The sequence below is a fragment of the Leptonychotes weddellii genome, chromosome 9 (genome assembly GCF_054177405.1).
Source record: "Leptonychotes weddellii isolate Sample4059 chromosome 9, ASM5417740v2, whole genome shotgun sequence".
Lineage (NCBI taxonomy): Eukaryota > Metazoa > Chordata > Mammalia > Carnivora > Phocidae > Leptonychotes > Leptonychotes weddellii.
In genome coordinates, this window is record NC_138377.1 from 25784392 (window position 1) to 25802734 (window position 18343).

The 18343-nt window shown below is 49.1% G+C and overlaps 1 protein-coding gene across 3 annotated transcripts in view; it reads left to right on the forward strand.

The window, feature by feature from the left end:
- The first annotated feature begins 830 nt into the window (after positions 1-830).
- Positions 831-18343, forward strand: part of DPF3 (double PHD fingers 3) — a 129068-nt gene continuing 111555 nt past the window's right edge. The window contains exon 1 of one of the 3 annotated variants that reach the window (XM_081830269.1): positions 831-1735. In XM_081830269.1, the coding sequence (XP_081686395.1) occupies positions 1609-1735 (127 nt within the window). In that variant the 5' untranslated portion in view covers positions 831-1608. The remainder of the gene's footprint in view (positions 1736-18343) is intronic. The other 2 variants (XM_081830270.1, XR_014148371.1) reach the window with 2 other exon arrangements.

An 18343-nucleotide genomic window follows, 5' to 3' on the forward strand; every position in this document is an offset into this window, starting at 1 on the left:
CAAGATGAGTGGGGATTTGTGGGGCCAGTTCTGGGTTGTAGAGTACTGGGTCTGCCCTTGTACTTGGCCTCTGTTGGGATCCTGGGGCATACCAGCTTCAGAGGTGGCTCAAGGGACCAGAATCAGTGCAGCCATTCAGGAATTCTAGGGTCAGAGATGACATGGTCCTGGAGTGAGTCACACCAGAAACATCAAACTATTCCCAGTGATGCCTTCCCTCAAAGAGAGGTCAAAACTGGACCTTCCATGGAAGGGAGAGCAATATTACTTTGATTCATTTGGTCTTCTCCAAATCAACCACAAGGCTGGTCCTTAGAGCACAGGGAGCTCAGAGCTTTGGGATCCTCCTACTGTGCAGAAGCTATGAAGCTATCAACAAAATTAAGCATTAGGATGACTCTTGGACATGAAAAGCCCTTAGCTCATGACATCAGAGATTTTTCTGGAGCTTCTAGGCTCCATGATCCTTAATGGTTTCTGAGAACCCGAATAGGGGAGCGGTGGGGACCTCCAACTTCTTCATAGCCTTGTGACCTGTGGGAGAAGCTATGTGATTAAAAATGAAACTTAGCACTTAAAGAGAATTTGACAATTTTGCTTCCTTTAGTACTGGAATAGTTGCCTCTGCTTTGGACCCAAACCAATAAATGGGTAGAGATGACTAGTAAAAATGAAAAATGGAGAAATGGATATATAGCAGTGAAACTTTGGTAGATTGTCTCTGCAAAAGGTCCCCAAATGGCAGACAGCCGATGGAAATAGGGTCCTGATATTTTCTATCCCTGTGGTCCTAGGTCTAGGAAGTGACCTTCCCACATGGGTCTAATGGTTGTCACAAGCCCCATTTATCTATCTGTGGTTGTTATGACAGATGGCGCTCGTGTAGAACTTTGGTGCCAAAGGCCAAATCTAAATGGAGACTCTTGAGAGACAGTGTGGTTGGCATATAAGCCCAGCCACTGGACTCTTGCCCATTTCTTTCTGTAAGGCCCAGGCAAGTGGGCAGGGATGTAGAAGTGTGCTGGCTCTGCAGGCCGAGGAGCCTGGTCACCAGAGTAGGCTTATATTCTGTTGGAGGTTCTTGGGGCTTGCATTGGCTTCAGCGAGATGCCAGTAGCTAACAGTGGGTGGAGAAAGTCAGTGGGTAGGAGATCTGGATCCTTGATCCTGTTTCCTTGAAACGCTTCCCAGTCCAGACCATCTATAGGTAGGCAGACTGACTTCTGCTGCTTTGCCTGGAAGAGAACCTGCTTTACCTGGACCTGTATAGAGGGGCAGTTGATGGGTAGTAGCTGGAGGTCTACTGCCTTGGAAACACGGTCGTGAGGTTGAATCTGAAGAGGTCCCTCTGATCTCCCCAGACCAGGAGAGCAGAACTGTCTTGGTCATGGTGATGATGGTCCTGGGCTTACAGAGACAGCATGGTGGAGCAGACAGGGCAAGGGTCCTGGGGTCAGATGACCTAGATACTGTCTCTGTTCTACCGTCAACCAGCTGTGTGACCTTGACAAGTCACGCTACCTTTCTGGTCTTCTAGTCTCACTGTGAGTGAGAAGCTTGGACAGGGAGGTTTCCAAGGCCCCTTCTAGCCTGGAGCCTTTAACCTTTATGCTGTCTCTGTCCACAGGCCTCGCCCCGGGCCAGCTATATACATACCCAGCCCGCTGCTGGCGTAAGAAGAGACGATTGCACCCACCTGAGGATCCTAAGCTTCGGCTGCTGGAAATAAAACCTGGTCAGTGCCCTCTGGAGCTGGTGGGAGCGGTGGGGAGGGCTGGGCTGGCCCAGGACAAGGTTGCTTTGCTCCTTTGTCTATAGAGCTGAGTTTTGTGGGAGAGTGAACCTGGCCCATGGTGCCCAAAGGTGTGCCTCTGTGCCTATTCTCCTGTGTAAACATGTCCATGTATTCACCTGAGCATCCTTTCCTCTCGTCTCCCTCTTGCCACCCTGTGGAGTAAAGCAAGCAGGCAAGGGTGGGAGCAGGCCCAGGAGGAATGCCTTTTCCAACAGGGCCCCAGGAGGTGTAAAAAATAGAACCCATCTTGGGCATGGAAATGGGAGGGTCTGAGTTCAAAATTTGCCTCCAGGCGATGCTGAGTGCTTTGTGGCCATGCAGAAGGAACTGGTTAGTTTTCTCCACTACTGACCTGTTAGAACACTTCTGACTTGATGGCTACCTTCAGACCTGTGTCTGGGTTGCAGTGAGGCCAAGTGATTGTCCTGGGTCTTCAGCTTTCAGAGAGTCTCTGGTTTTAGGGGTGCTACTAGGACTGGGAGGTGACTCAGGGTGGTGGGGACAGTGCTGACAAGTGGAACAAAGGCAGGGCTGACATGTCCGCTCCCACTGTCACCAAACAATGCAGACCTGACTAAGGAAGGCTGCCTGGCAAGGTTACCTCACGCCTTTCCATGTTGATTTCTTAGCCTGCATTTTCTCTGCAAAATCTCTATTCACAATTGTTTGGGATGCTTTCACTCATGGTTCTATGGTTAAGCCTGTTTCGATTGTTTATTTTAACATAGATTTCACTCGTCGGAGAAGTTTTATTTGTTAGAGATGGGTGGAGGCTAGATTTTTTCAATGAGCTCTATCCACGTTCTTGATGGCCCTGCAGAATTTACAGACCCTTGCAAACACTTCTGGGTGGTGACTGAGATTGTTCCAAACTCTCAAGACGGAGGTTGTAGGAGAGCCAAGCCTCCCTGAGCAGTATAATCCAGTAGAAATATAATGCCAGCCACATGTGTCATTTTATACTTTCTGGTAGCCACATTAAACAAAGGAAAAAAAACCAGGCGAAATTAATTTTAATTATAGATTCTATTTAACCCAACACAGCAGTCATATTATCATCTTAGCATGTAACCAATATAGAAATGATGAGTGAGATATTGTACATTCTTTTTTTGTATTGTTTTTTATTTTTTATTTTTTTTAAAGATTTTATTTATTTATTTGAGAGAGAGAATGAGAGAGAGCACATGAGAGCGGGGAGGGTCAGAGGGAGAAGCAGACTCCCTGCCGAGCAGGGAGCCCGATGCGGGACTCGATCCAGGGACTCCAGGATCATGACCTGAGCCGAAGGCAGTCGCTTAACCAACTGAGCCACCCAGGCGCCCCTGTATTGTTTTTTAATTCCAGTGTATATTTTACACTTTTAACATATCTCATTGCAGACTGGCCACATTGTAGGTGCACACATGGCTAGGGGTGCCCATGTTGGTTGGAGTTGTTCTAGAACTACACTCAAAGTGTGGTCTTGACCGGCAGGCAGCATAGGCAGCCCCAGGGAGCTTGGTAGAGATGCAGAATCTTGGGTCTCACCCCAGACCTGCTAAGTCAGAGTCTGCATTTTACTATATCCCGAGGACTGCATTCCCCACGATGCACACTCAAGTTTGGAAACACTGGTTTTAAAGACTTACAGGTGGTCAGATCAGAAGTCCGCATGGTGTGACTCCACATCACCTATGTTTCTTTATTAAACATGAGCAATTACCGATATGAACAGTTTATTTTGGAGGTGGGGACTTCCTCCTTCTTTGTTCCGGAATCATTGATCCTGTTCTTTTGGAAGTGCCATGGATCGATCCTTACCTGGACCAATTTCATTGGTCGACCCCTGGCTCCATCCTTACCTGGACCAATTTCATTCTACCCCATCCAGGGCTTTGCAGGAGGGGCTGTAGCGGGAGGCTGACTACATGCTGTGTCGTCTGTGTGGACTTTGAAGGGAGGGTATTAGTGAGGTGTCTGCCACTAGCTGGATGTGTCTCCATGGTGGAGTATGTGAACCCTCTGGGTATGTTTCCCCATCTATACATAGGCACAGTGGTACTTGGGGATTCCTAGTTGGGGTTCAGTTTTACCATGAGGTTCACCTAAGTCATATGTAATAGTATTTGCCCTTTTTTACCGCTTTTCCCCCCTTTCTTACTCTTTTAATTAGAATTAAAAAAAAATTTGAGTAAGCAACACAGTCACGTGTTTTGACATTCCAAGGATAAAAAGCATATATAGTATGCATAGTGAAAAATAAGACCTAGTCTCCAAAGAGGCCATCAGGTCATCAGTGGCACCAGTTTCTTGAGATTCTTCAAGAGATTGTCTATGCACACACCAAGAATTACATCCATATGACCTTTTCCTCGTCTTTTGACATAGCACGGCCACCATGTGTTTTGCCCGTTCCATTGAAAAATGTGCCTCAGGCATCGGCCCTATCAATATATAAAGAATTTCCTCATTCCTTTTTTACAGTTACACAATATTCCATTGTATGAATGTACTGCAACTATTTTAACCAGGTTGTTCCCATTTTTTGTCTCTAATCTTCCCAGTTTAACTGGAGATGCAACGAGTATTTTCACATGCATGTATGAATTCATATGAAATTTCAAATGGGAGGACATCTCATATGCAACTTATCAGTTTAAAAGATTTTTCTTGTAAGTGCTTGATGCTAATTTTAAATTGTTAGTCTTTATTCTTAACGTTTATATAGAAAGTCTTTTTTTTTTTTTTAAGATTATTTATTTTAGAGAGAGAGAGCAGGAATAGGAGGGGCAGAGAGAGAGGGAGAGAGACTCTCAAGCAGACCCCATGCTGAGCTCAGAGACTGACATGGGGCTTGCTCCCATGATCCCATGACCCTGAGATCATGACCTGAGCCGAAAGCAAGAGTCAGATGCTTAACAGACTGTGCCATCCAGGTGCCCCTAGAAAGTCTTTTAAGAACACTTCATATTAGATTAATTGGAATGTCTTTTATGGAACTGAAGACATTTCGTGCTGTAAAATACCTTAGACATCATTAGCTCCAATTCCTTATTGTATGAGGTTCAGGCAGGTTAGGAGACTTACTCAAAGTCACACAGCAATTCCTGTGGGAACAAGCAGAGAATCCACGTTGCTCAATTTCTCTATTCAGTGCTTTTTCTGCTTCTTTGCGCTGCTCATAGGTACGTTAACTTAAAAAAAAGAAAAAAAACTTTAGCAAAGCGTTTCCCTTAAAAACTTTATTTTGTGATTAAAAAACTAATACATAAATGATTAATATGCACCCAAGAGATAGTTGGAATTCCTTTAGTTATAAATGTCAGACACACACTCCAACTAGCCTAAGGAAAAAGAAGGGAAGTTGGTTCATGTAATGTTAGATCTCAGCGTTGCCCTGGTTTCAGGCATAGCTGCATCTAGGGGTTCAAACATTGTAGTGAGGGCTCTGAGCCTCTTTCCACCTCTCTCTTCTCCTTGTGGGGCAGGCAAGGTGGCCATCTGCAGTCCCAGACTCTGCACTCCTTAGACGCAGCAGAAAGTCCCCTTCAATAGCTGTGGCAGAGAAGTCCTGGGAAGGACTGATTAGCTGGCTTGAGTTTACATCTGCCCTACCAATCACTGCCACCCAGGGGTTGGGGAGCTCTGATTGAATCATCATCGTCATCATCATAACCAGTGTCTGAACAGCACAGTGTCATTTACAAAGCCCTTTACAAAGCATTTTCATTTATAGCATTTCCTTTGGTCCTTACCATAGCCCTGGGAGGTAGAGCAGGAAGGAGGGCATCAAAGTGGAATAAGCCCACTTTATATATTAGGGAAATCTGGCTGCGGATAGCGCCAAGCCACGCAAGGTTTACTGTGCTGCTCACATATCTGGGAACTGACAGTCTCGTTGTTGGTGAGACTGAGGAAGAATTTGTTTTATGAGTGTCTGGCCCTTTTGTCTACAGACATGTCATGACCTGTGGGCAGTGGGAAAGGGAAGAGCCCTGGGGCTGGGGGTTCGCTGGAGCCAAGTGCCCACCAGCACATCATGTCTCTATCTGCGATCCTTTAAAAGGTTGCCTTGGCCTCTGCCCTCGTGCTTGGGGCAGAGGCTGAGATGGTCTCGGCCCAGCCCCCTGAGATGTGGCGGTCCTGTGGGAGGATGCTCTCTGGGAAAAGTGAGTGCCAGCTTGTTAAGAATGGGCCCTCAGAGGCGTAGCCATGTCCCAACATGGCAAAAGATCCCAAGTTTGTTGGGCTCTCCCCTCCATGCCAGCATCCAGGCACTGAGAAACAATAAACAGCCAGTCCTGGAATAAATAACTGAGCTCTCTCTCAGGCGAACTTGTTCCCCCAATTTGGGGGATCAGATCTACAGCTACGCCTACTAAAAACAAAACCCCCCAAGCCGTGGGCCAAATGCGTGTCATTTCCATTTACCGTTCTGAGTCTGCCCTACGGGGGCCGCACGCTCAGGCTGCCCCTTGCACCAGCGGGCCACCGCAGGCTGTGAATGAAACGGCCGGGGGAGTGCCTGAAAGTCGGTGATAAGGAACCTCAGCCTTGGACCTCGGAGCATCAGGGAGCATCTAGAGAACGCGAAGCTGCACGGATCACTGTCTTCCTAGAGGTGCCGCACGGTTGAAGTTGAATTTTTCACATAAGCCAAAATGTCAGAAAAGGGCCTTCATCCAGGGCCTCAGCTAGCCGGAATGGCAGCTTTGTGCAAGAGTAGAAGACGCCCTCTCTGGCTGCATGTTTGCAAAATGATGTCCCTTCTGCTGGTGAATAGAACCCAAGCTGGCTCTCAGCCCTCTCTGTCCCCTTGGCAGGTCCCCACCTTCCAGTGGCTCTGCCCACTTCTGAGTGTGACTCAGGCTAGAGTCATGGTGAGAGTCCCTGGAGCATTTGCTATAAATTCCTAGGAGGTGGGGACAGTCAGTTGGGTGAACGAAGGCTGCCTTCCCAGGGCTAGAGGAGCAGCAGAAAGAAACAGGGACGAGGGGAGAGGTGAGGGATCTCCTCTCTCTTTAACACACTGCCGTGGAATTGGGTATAACCTTTTGGGAGGTCGATGCTTAGAACCTATCAGTATTTACAAGGCACATGACCTTTGACCTAGAAATTCTGCTGCTAGGAATTTATCCTACAGATAAATATATACTCCCAATGTGTAAGGTCATCCATTGTGACATTGTTCGTAACAACAATAACAACAAAGAATGGGAACAACCAGGAGGTCCATTGGTAGGGGACTAGTTAAATATATAGTACATTCATAAAATAGAATACTATTTTGTCTTTTAAAGAAATGAGTGGGAAAAAAACGGAAAGATGTCTAAGATATATTGTTAAGTGGAAAAAGAAAAGCAAATTGCACAACATTATGTATAATCCTTTTTGGGCAAACCTTGCTGAAAATCGATAATCAATTTGTCTAACCTGAGCTGAATCGCTTTAAATTTATGGAAACTAGAAGACTAAGTTTATGTTGAAAGAAAACCAATGAATGAACCAATCAATCCTTGGCACCCCTCCACCACCCAGCGCCTAGGATACCATCCTGTCTTCTCTCTTCCCTCCCAGCCTCCCGCTGCGAGTCTCCTGAGGTCCCCTTGACAAGCTCCAGGAATGTAGTTATGTCTGTGATGCTCAGAGCCTCCCCTGGGCTCCACCGTCAGCACCCTCATTTCTTCAGGGGGAGAGGGAGAGGAGTTCCCCCAATTTGTGAGAGACGGGGGCACTGGCCTGGAACAGAATTGTCTCAAGGCATGAGTTTTCTTCCATGTCAGGCCCCTCTGTGGACAATGAGGAGATGCCACAAGCAATTTATCATGCCAACACCCAGTTTGTACCTCTTGTCTTCCTTTGTGTCCCTGCCTGAAGCCTGCCAGTGAAGGGTAGCTTTCCGCAACAGAGGCCGTCAGGTAAGAGTTGTCCTTGACCTCAGGTCTGCAGAGCTCTGTCAGGAAACCAGGTCAAGGCAAGGGGAGGGGGTGTAGATTAAGGAATCTCGAGGGACCTTGGGGAAGGTCTGAGGACAGGGCTGCAGAACCGTCTACATCTGGTTCAGCCCCTGAAAGGCAGAGAGCTCGTCTGGGCTAAGGACACATCTCAGGGCGGGGAGAGGGGAGGCGGATCATGGCTGCCATTCAGTCATCGTTCAGAGCTGGATCACACACCGGTGGATTACCCCCTGTCTTGCTATCCTCATCCCATCTTCCTCACTGTGACTATGACATCCTGCCTGTGTTTCTTTACTACTCACTAAAAATAAAAATGTGTCTATGTGTGGGTGGGATGGGGCTGAGAGCTGCGGAGAGCTCTTTGGGACCTGAAAACATTCTGTGTCCCTGGACCTATGTGTTTCTCACGCCTAACATCACCCCTTCAATCTGTCTTGAATAAATATCTTGCAACCTCCTACTTGCGTGGGCGTCTGAAGGACAACACATACAACATTATTTCTCTCCTTTCTCTCCGCTGACTGACAATGGAGTTCAGTGTTCTCTGCTGCTTGCACTTGGCTGCAGAGGCGAATGCAAGGTGTTTCACGGCGCAGCTATCACAATTCATGCAACATGAAGACTGGGGCAGAGGCCTGGTGCCAGAGAGGGGCCTCCCCTGGACCATTTCCCCAAGAATGGAGCTCTGTCCTTGTGAAGGGGGAGCTGAGCTGGCAGGAGAGAAAGGTGGATAGTAGATATCCACCAGAAGGCCCTGAAGCAGGGCAGATGTTGGGCAAAAGCCAGCTGATTAAAAAAGAGGCCTTTAACTTCACTTTGTGTGTGTGTGTGCGTGTGCGCGCACGTGTGTTTGGATGAAGAGAAGAAAAAGGCTGGGAACAAACTTTTACTTGTGTCTCTTTGGATTAAATGCTTGGATGGTCTGCTTAGATCAATTTAGCAGCTTCCAACCCCAGACCCTTTGGTACCCCTGGTCTAAGGTAGATTTTATCTTCGTTTTAGAGGTTGGGGAACTGTGGCACTGAATTAGGAAGTTAATTTCCCAGGGGAGATCCGCGGTGAGGCCAAGGAGAGAACCCTCAGGGAGAGCCTGTTGGAACTGGCGCCATGTTGCTCCAGGACCCAACACACGCATTCACGGTGGTGTTCTCAGACCAATAGGGCCTTTACAACAGATGTTCTTTCTGCTCCTGGAATGTACCTAAGGCCTTGTAAATCCCTTTTGCTCCAGGATACTTGGGGAGCAACACGGCTCTTTGCCACCCTTGCCAAATTCCAAGGGTGATGGGAGGGAAGGCAGCCAGGAATAATAGGGTTCTGGTTCTTTCTCTAGGGTTTTTTTTTTTTTTTTCCTTTGGCAGCCACTCAGTGACTGGGGATGAATGATCAGGATGGTCACCACCCACCACACGTCATTGGGGGAACATAAGCCGAAGGGCAGGACCCCTGAGGAGATGGTAGCCTAGGGTGCCTCAAAGCAGAGGGTGCCCCAGCAGACCAACAAGCAAGTCACGGGGACCCTCCGAAGGGCGCCCCCCACAAGGGGGCGGTCCAGGCAGAGAAGCTTGAGTCCTGCCTGCTTGGGCAGGGGTGGAGAGGCCTGTTTTGCCGGCCTAGGATGCTGTCCCCACCACACTGCACCAGCAGAACCCCACAGATGGGAGCAGGCTGCGGCCAACTTCCCCAGCTTTTGCAAATCCTGCATCTTAATTAGTTCCCTACTGCTTTTGTACATGGCCCACATTTTAATAGTCTCCAGGCTTCTTCCACCATTTGCTCTCTGATGTTTGGCGTGATTTCTCTTCTCCTCCAGACAGTACCCCTGACTCCTTCAGCACCCTCCCAGTCCGGGAACAACTTAAGGAATGCCGATGTGCCAAGCATGTAGCCCGAGATTGATGAGCCTGTCAGCTGGCTCCCTCTGCCCCTGGCCCTCCCCCTCTCCCGGGTGCTCCTCGCAGGGATGAGCCTGGCGGGGGGTGGGGGGAGCGGTGGGCGAGGTGGGAGGCGAAGGAAAGGACCCGTGGAGCCCCCAGCCAGGTGTGAGCCAGTGGACACCGTGACCTTCTCCTGGCCTGCAGAGGAGTCTGGCTGTGTCCTTCTGAGGGGGAAGGACACTCCGGCTCCCACCCGCATCTGTCAGTGCTTATCTGGCTCTGTGCGGGGGGCTGCCTGAGCTTGGTACAGCTGGGAGAATGGATGCCTTCAAGTGCATCAGGGGGAAATGACCAGTCATTTATCTCCTTCCTGCAGTGTCAGAGCCCGCAGCCATCCATCCTGGAGGCTTGAAACAGCAGCTTCTTTGGCTCTTGTTGGCCTCTGGAGCAGGAGAGCCGGGGAGAGGTGGGCAGGCCCCTCCAGCCCCCCTGCTTCATGCTGCGACTCTTCGTGCTCCCTCTGCCTTCCTGGCAGGCTGGGGGACTGAGGCGGGGCTGTCTCAGCCCTGCTTGCAGCCCGCGGGGCTCCGGGAGCTGGGGCTGGCGGAGGACACGGGTGGCAGCCGGGAGTGGGCAGGGCAGCGTGCCCAGCGGGGGCCGTGTCCATGGTCACGTGTGCCTTCCCACCTGGCGGCACCACGGTTAGAGCATGGGTCATCCGCCGCGCTGCCTGTTCGCTCCTGTCTCTCCCCACTGGGAGGTACAGTACACACTTTGAGGGCAGGAACCCACCGGTTTCTTCATCTGGCTCCCCAGCACCCAGCAACAGGCTTGGCACGTCGCAGGCAGACAGTAAAGATTTATGAAAGGGATGGAGGAGAGAAAGGTGCCCAGTGTTTGGTCTCAGCCTCGGAGAACATGGGTATCTCTCAGCATGCCCGTTTCACAGATGAGGGAGACCTGAGCTGACTGTGGCAGCTGGCCTGGGCTTCCTGTCCGGTGCCCAGCCTGGCCTGTGGGGCCTGTCCCAGGTTTGCCACCTTGCCCCTCTTCGATTTTAGGTCATAGGGGCCTTTGCTGTGCCCTACAGCTGTGCTCCGCAGGAGAAAAGGCACCAAAGGATCCCAAGGCCTGGGTTCAAGTCCAGACTCTTCCACCCACTGGCTGTGTGATTTGGGGCAGCTATGTAACAACTCTGGCCTTGGCTCTTCGTCCGTGAAAGACGGACCCTGGCAGCTGCTTTGCTCACATCATAGGGCTGTTCTGAGAGTCCCAACGGAGGGTGGACCTGGAGGGCTTCCACAGTGACGCCGTCTCTGCACTGTGCTGCCGGGTGGGCCGCGGGAGTCTCGGCTAACGCCACGTCTGTCCTCTGCCCAGCGACGTGCCCTTTGCTTGAGGAGCGTGTGCTGTCTGGCCTGGAATGGCACCACATTCTGCCTTTGAGTCTTTTAAAAGCCCCAAGTCTGGAACCTTTTATACCGAGGAGAGAAGACCTGGCACCTGGCTGTGGGATCCACCTCTACCAGACCCACAGCTTGCAAAAGTCACCCCTTGTGTCCCAGAACTCTAGCATCCGTTGTCCAGGGCACAGAGGTCAACTTGGAAGGGTTCCTCCCCACTTTTACTGACACCTATCATCCCATAGTGGGCTAGGCCAGGCCTGTCTGACTGGCTCTTTTCTCCTGCCCATGGCCTAGGCTGCTCCACCTTCTTCTGGAAAGCCCTTCCTCTGTGGACTTGCTCTGGTGTCCATAAGTCTGCCCCTCAGCGCCGGGCACTGACCTCCGTACCTGTCCTCTCTCCTGGTTCACTGTGTGTGGATGCCCCCTGCTCAGGGGCCAGGGGACTGCTCCCTGGATGTATCTGGAAACCAGAGTGCAAGTGCCATGAAGGCAGGGCTCATGTGGATCATGCACAGCCCTGTCCTAAGCCCTGGGCTCATTGGTGGGGCCCCACACATATTCCAGTAACTCCCGACTGCTCTGCGCACTCTGCCTTTCCTCCTTCAGTTATTTTCAGAGTGATCCTCTTAAAATACAGGCAGCATCATGTCACTCTTTGCTCGAAACTTCCAGTGGCTTCTGATCACACAGTGGCAGCCGACCTCCTCTCAGTGGCCTGCATGGCCCTTCAAGGCCCCTGTAACTCTGGATTCGTCTCCTGCTCTCCCCCCCGGCTCACTGTGCTCTAGGCTCACTGTGCCCGGGCTTTGGGTCATTGTACTGATGGCTCCCTGGCCTGGAGCGTCCTTTCCTAGATATCAGCGTGCCCCCTTTCCCCTCCTCAGGTTTGTGTTTTCCTGGCCACATTTCAAAGTGTAACCACCCTCCCACTTCCCCCGATACCCCGCGTCCCCTCCTCTGCTCTGCTTCCCTGCCAAAGCGCTGATTATCATCTGTTGTGCTCTAGGTCTCACTCATTTATTTTAGGTATTGTGCCCCCCCGCCCCCCAACTAGAATACAGTTTCTGTGAGGGCAGAACTTCTCCTCTCTTGTTCACAGCTGTGTCCTCAGCACCTAGAAGAGAACCTGGTACATAGTACATGCTCAGTAGTGATTTGTCCAATGAATGAATAGGGCAAGGAAGGCATTTTCCACGTGGTTCTGCCGTGACTTCCAAATCTGCAGGTGTCTACCCTGGACCTGAAGCAGGCTGGACTCTGGCCTTCAAGCTAGGTCTCACCCTTGGTCCCCTCTGTCCTCAGCACAGCTCTGGACTCGGCCTCTTCGCTGCCACACTCCCTGGGCTGGTGCCCAGGCTGGGGGAAGCCGGGCCACACTGGTTCCGCTGGTTGAGAGGATCCGAGGGTGAGGAGCTTGCTGGGAAGTGCCACCACTTTGGAGGCAGAAGGGAGGGCGCTCACAACTGAGCATCACGCCTCTTGTGCAGGCACTCTGTGTCCCTTGTCTCAGCCCCACAGCAACCCTGGGAAGTGGGCTTTGATCCCTTACTTTTATAGTTAGGGAGATCAAGGCCCAGTGTGTGGTGTCAGGAACTAGAGTGGAGCTTCCACTCCGGAGAGGCTCCTGCACTTTCTGGTTATCTGTATTCCCTTGAACACAAGGGAGATATCACCCCTCCATGCGCCGCCATCCTTCCCTTCCCGCGCCGTCCTGCTAAGCTGCATCCACCTGGTCTGCCAGCCAGCCCAGTGGTGAGCTTCCTTTGGCCGTGTAGGTGTTTTTCTGGGTCTCAGGGGTGGGGAGATGCTTATCTGAGGGGCTCACCCCTGGGTGCTGTGCACGAGGGCCAATCCTTGCATGTTGGCTTGGATGTGAGAGGATAGGCACACCAGGGAGTGGGGGGCAGGGGCCATGTGGGGAAACAATCAGCCCTCCCGTTCTGTGGATATCATGGGATTCTAAAACAGGTGGTAACAAGGGCCTGCAGGGTGCAGCCTGGGTGATGGGTCCTCAACGTGAACCTCATCTATTTTGAGCTTTATGAATCACAAAACAGGGAGTCAAATGCAGCCAAGAAAATGGCACCCCTGAGGAATGAGCAGATGGATTTCTGGGCCTGCCACCATCTCAGGAAATCAGGGCTTTGGTCTGTCCCCCACCCCAATCTCTTCCTCCGTGGGGTAAGAGATAACAATATCCATCCCCTATTCTTTCTCCCCATGAGTCTGAGAGTCTGATGGGGATAAATGAATTAATGATTCTTAAGCTCCTTGCTTCTTGGTGTAAGTTGATGTATAAATCCAAGGAAAGAGGATGAGCTTAACTCCTTACAATAATAAGCACTCAGAAGCAAAAACTGCACATTTGTATTTTTAAAGAAAAACTAGAGGCAGGTAAAAAAAAAAAATCTGAGCACTCCCGATGCAGCAGGAGGATTGTCTGCCATTGTTTGTGGGGTCTCTCCCTCCCTTTTGCACCGTTGCTCTGTCTCTAGGCCCCTGCGTCACAGAGAGCCCGTGATGGATGGATGGATGGATGTGCCTTGTCGGGGTGTTTCACCACTATTTCCCTTGGGGCAGACTGTCTGTTCGCAGAGCACAGCCTCCCGAAAGATGGTATCTCTTGCAAACTCGACAGCTAACAGACAGCTCCTCTCTTTGTATATTTCCCCAAAGAAGAACTGTCTTAATCTGTTTTCTATATGGCATATTTTATTATAATCCATATATGACTTGCAGGTTCCCAGTCCTCCACCCTGAGCCAAAAAACGCATGAGGAGTCAGAGGCTCTGTGAGCCTGTGACATCCAGGCGTTTGCATTTTTAAATGGCCTGGGATTTAATTACTCACTGTGCTCCCATGTTGCACTTTCGGGCTCAGCTCGCCTGCATCCTGTTAATGAGCTCAGTGGCTCCAACAACCCAGTGGAAGCTTTGCTTTCAGTGTGTTGGGTGGCAGGCTTGGGGCACCTGTGTCAAAAGCCTGTGGCTTTGATTTCCATCAGGGAGGATGCTGCCCTGTCCACAGCCCTAGATAGAAGCGACTGCTCTTCTCTCGCAAATTTTTTTTTTTTTGCTTTAATTCATGCATTTCTTTCTTTCCTTCTTCTTCTTCTTCTTCTTCTTTTTTTAAGAAGACTTTCTATGCTTCAATCCTTGTTTGTCTAAGAGGTTTTTTCTTATTTGGAAACCGATTTGCTTCGGTTTGCACAGAAGCTGTCTCTAGTGTGATGGATCGTGCTGGAAGTCACCCAAGGAGTATCTCTGTTCCCAATTAGAAGTGGAGGTAGAGCTCCTTACGGGGGCCCAGGGAGGCGGCTGGCTTGGGTGGCGGCTGCTGCCACTCTGGAGAGAGTAACGATCCGTGGGTTTATATCCTTGTGTATAAAATCAGGCTAATTTAAAGATGAATTATGTGTGGGTTTTGGACCATTTTCTTTTAATGTTAAATGTCTGATGGCTCTTGTCAGGTGATGTGGTCCCCAAATTTGTGCGAGGGTCAGAATGAGAACACTTATAAAGAATGACTAAATCCTATGTCTAGATGAAATGTATTAGAATAAAACAATCAATGAAATCCCTGAGGGCTCAATAGGGAGCATGCCTAGGACGTATGTTGTGCAAGAGCTTGGACCTGTTACCTTGTTTTTCCCTTCACTCTGGGACCTCCTGTGGTCAGGGGCCAGGGAATGTACCCTCAGCTGGTTTGTTGGGAGGGCACTGGTTAGCCTGTCATTCTGACCTTGCAAGCCTTGCCCAGAGGGCTTTGAAACCAGGGTTTGCCAGTGGTCAGCTAGAACGCTGTCCTGGAGGTGTGCTCAGCCGGGTATGAAAAAGGCAACATTAAGAACCATATCCTTCCGTTTTTGGGGAAACAAAATCATAGTACATGTTACTTTTTAAGGGTAGAAACCTGCACTAATATGGTAGCCACTAGCCACATGTGGCTATGGAACACTTGAAATATGGCCTATCTGAACGGAGATGTGCTGTAAGTATAAAAATAAACACCAGATTTTGAAGACTCAATGCAAATCAAAGAATGCAAAATGTCAGATTAATTTTTTTATATTCGTTACATGTTGATATGATAATGTTTTGGACAGAGTGGGTTAGAAAAAAATATATTAAAATTAATTGCACCTGTTGCTCTTTTTAAAATGTGGCTGCTGGAAAGCTTAAAATTGTGTAAGTGGCTTGCATGATATTTCTATTGGTCAGTGCTGCTGTACCATTAAAATTAGGATTATTCTAACTTCGACACTAATAAATTGTAGCATTTATAGGGCACTTGGACCATCCCAGGCTCTTTACATATACGATCTAATTTTGAATTATAAGTTTTGTAGAGAAAAACCAAAACCCAAACAAAAATTGATACGCTTCATTTTCCACTCCATTTCCATGCTTCCGTGCTGTTTTTTTGTGGATCTTTCATCTTTATGCAGCATATCACCTTGTTTCATTTTCGCATCAACACTGTGAAATATTCTGATCATTCTCACTTAACATGTAAGGGAACAGAGACTCAAAGGTCTAAGGAACTAGCCCATAGTCCTTTAACTAATACATGGCCGGGCTAGAGCTTGACTCCAGGGCCATCTGGAAGCAGCACTTCTATGAGCCCATCAGATATTTTGGTCATTAGACAAGGATAATGCCACAGAGTTTCTCCGTGACCCTGGGAAAGGCTCCTTATTGTGCTGTGCTATACTTTCCTCCCTGAGGAATTGTACTCTAGATGCTACTGGAAGTCCCTTCTGGCTTTTTGCATGTAGAGAGACCATCTCACTGTTCCCAATTTGGTTCTTTTTTCTCTCTTGGGGCTTCTACTGTGCCCATCTGGTAAATGACCAGAGGACCAAGAGAGTAGACTGAATTATGGGAAAACAGGATGGAGGAATATTTACCAGGGGAGGAAGAAGGAGTAGTAGTAGGAGGAGGAAGTTCACAGTGGTTTGAAAGTTCCGTGTGGGGTCAATACTGTTGCAGAAGGGGTGAACGCCACATGGGGATGTTCATATACAGCAGAGCCCAGAACCATGACACAGACCTGCCCTAAGCCTCAGCAGAGAGCTGTCTTTTATCTTGAAATATGACAATTGTGAAGAGAGTATAGGGATGCAACAGAAATGCACAAAGGTTTGGAAAAGGACTTTTTAAGGAAGAACCAAAGAGAGACAAAGCAATGTCTGTACAAACTAGAGAGTATGTGAATGGGTTGTGGGGACAGATTGGGGTAAGGCTGGGCTTTGCCCCCAAACAGCTGTGTGATATTAAACAAGTTCTGCACCTCCCTAAGCTGTAGCATCCTCATCTGTGAAATGGGACAATAACTGTGCTCGCCTCTTGGGTGGTAGTGGGGATTAAGCAACACACAGCAATAACAGCCACCGCATTTTGAACGTTTCGTGTGTGCCGAGCACTCTGCATGTACACAAACATATCAGTGCCCATTGGGGCTGAGCCTGGGCCTGCAAACTGCTAGTAAGGATGCATCAAGTGGGGCCTCATCCTGATCTTAATGGCATCTAAGAAAGATCACTGGGCTGCATTCTTGTTCTGCTGTGTGGCTTTCTGTGAAGTTACTGAACTTCTCTGAGCCTCAGGTTCCTCATTTATAAAATGACATGATTAGAGCAGATGATCTGTAAGGCTTTTTTCAGCTCTAAAATGCTGTGCGATTCTGGAAATAGGATTTATTTAGTGTTGGGAGGCTAAGGGGAATACTAAGATATGAACTTCAAATATATATGTATATGATTATTGTAAGTTTAAAGGATGATGACCAGCTGTTCTCTTTTGACTGAGGACAGGACATGAGGCAACATGCTTTAATTGTTTTATATTAGATGTTTGCAAGCTTTTTTTTGACTTGGGAGAAAGAGTAATATGTCATCAGAGCAGGCTCTGGAGTTGCACGCTCTGAATGCATTAAAGCAGACAGTGGACTATTTTCCTGACACTCAACTTCAATGCAACTTCATCACATAGTCCTTCCCTGACCCCCTGATCTAAAGCAAACCCCCCACTGTATTCTCCCTTCACATTGCACTCTGTTTTCCTCTGTCACCCTTATGACAATTTGTCATTACGTATTAATTTTTTATGCAGTTTTAATGTTTGTCTCTTTAGATTGTAAACCACCTTAAGGCCAGGACTGTCTTTATCTGGTACACCTCCTGGGTGCCTAGTTGCAGCACAGTGGTTCTTTGTAAACATTTGTTGAATGAATAGGTGTGTGGATGAGTTTCAGGGGTGGTTGATTTGGTGGTAGTGTTTCTTGATGGAGATGGATCCTCTGCTTGCCAAAGACCTTGTTGTCTCTCAGGGGACCTCAGATACAGTTTCTCCTTCCCACCATCTTCTTCTGGGGGCTGGTCACTTGTAGGTGTCGATTTCTTCAGTTTTAATGAGATACCCTAGTGCCTCTTTCTTGTGGACTGGCCAGCCTGCATCTGGTTCTGAGGAGACGGGAAGGGTTCGTAGAGTTCCACTTGAGTTAGAATGAAGCCCAGCAGAGCAAGGCTTGATTGTGCTGGTTTTTCCATTTCTCCCCTGTCCCCCCCACCCCCCCACCCCATCCACTCTTTATCCTGGGGTCCCTGATCTGGGCCCCAGGAAGCTGGCTTTGGTGTGCTCTATCAATAAGGCCCCCTTGCCCTTCTAGTTGAGGTTGGCCAATGGGAGGGCAGAGCAGGAAGACAAGGATGGAAAGAGAGGTTAGGCCAGGCATCTCTTTACCTTGGTTCTCTTTTTCATGAGCTCACTGAGGCTGCAAGCCACAGATCTCTCCAGGCTCTTGCAAACGCTCTCCCTCAGTCCCTCCAGGAACAGCAGTGGTAATGGCTCCCCACTGTTAACTCCCCAGGGGTGCTTCACCTTTCCCTGTAGTTCCCTTATTCCTGCCCACACCGCTGTAAATAGTCCCTACACTCAACTCTCAATTCCCTCATACACATGGGCCATTCCCCTCCCCTGGCTGTTTTCTAGGGCACCAATCCCTCATATTCTTGTATTCATCTTACCTGGTAACAGGATAGGGGCCATGCATCTGATTGCTGGGGGGTATGAGGTACAGGATCAGAGGAGAGATCGGAGGAATGTTTCCTAGCAAATCAAAATAGGATCACCTATACCTGAGGTTTCTGTTTTTAATTTAAGAAGAACCAAAACAATCTTCCTTTGGGTTGAGCAAGGAGTTCAGCTTCTTTCTCTGATCTCTTTCAGACAGGGCTGACTCTGGCTGCCACTACTCAGCTGGCCCCATGACCTCAAGCCCCAGGTAGCCGAGCAAACTCTGACATTTCCAGAAAAAGTGCCCTGC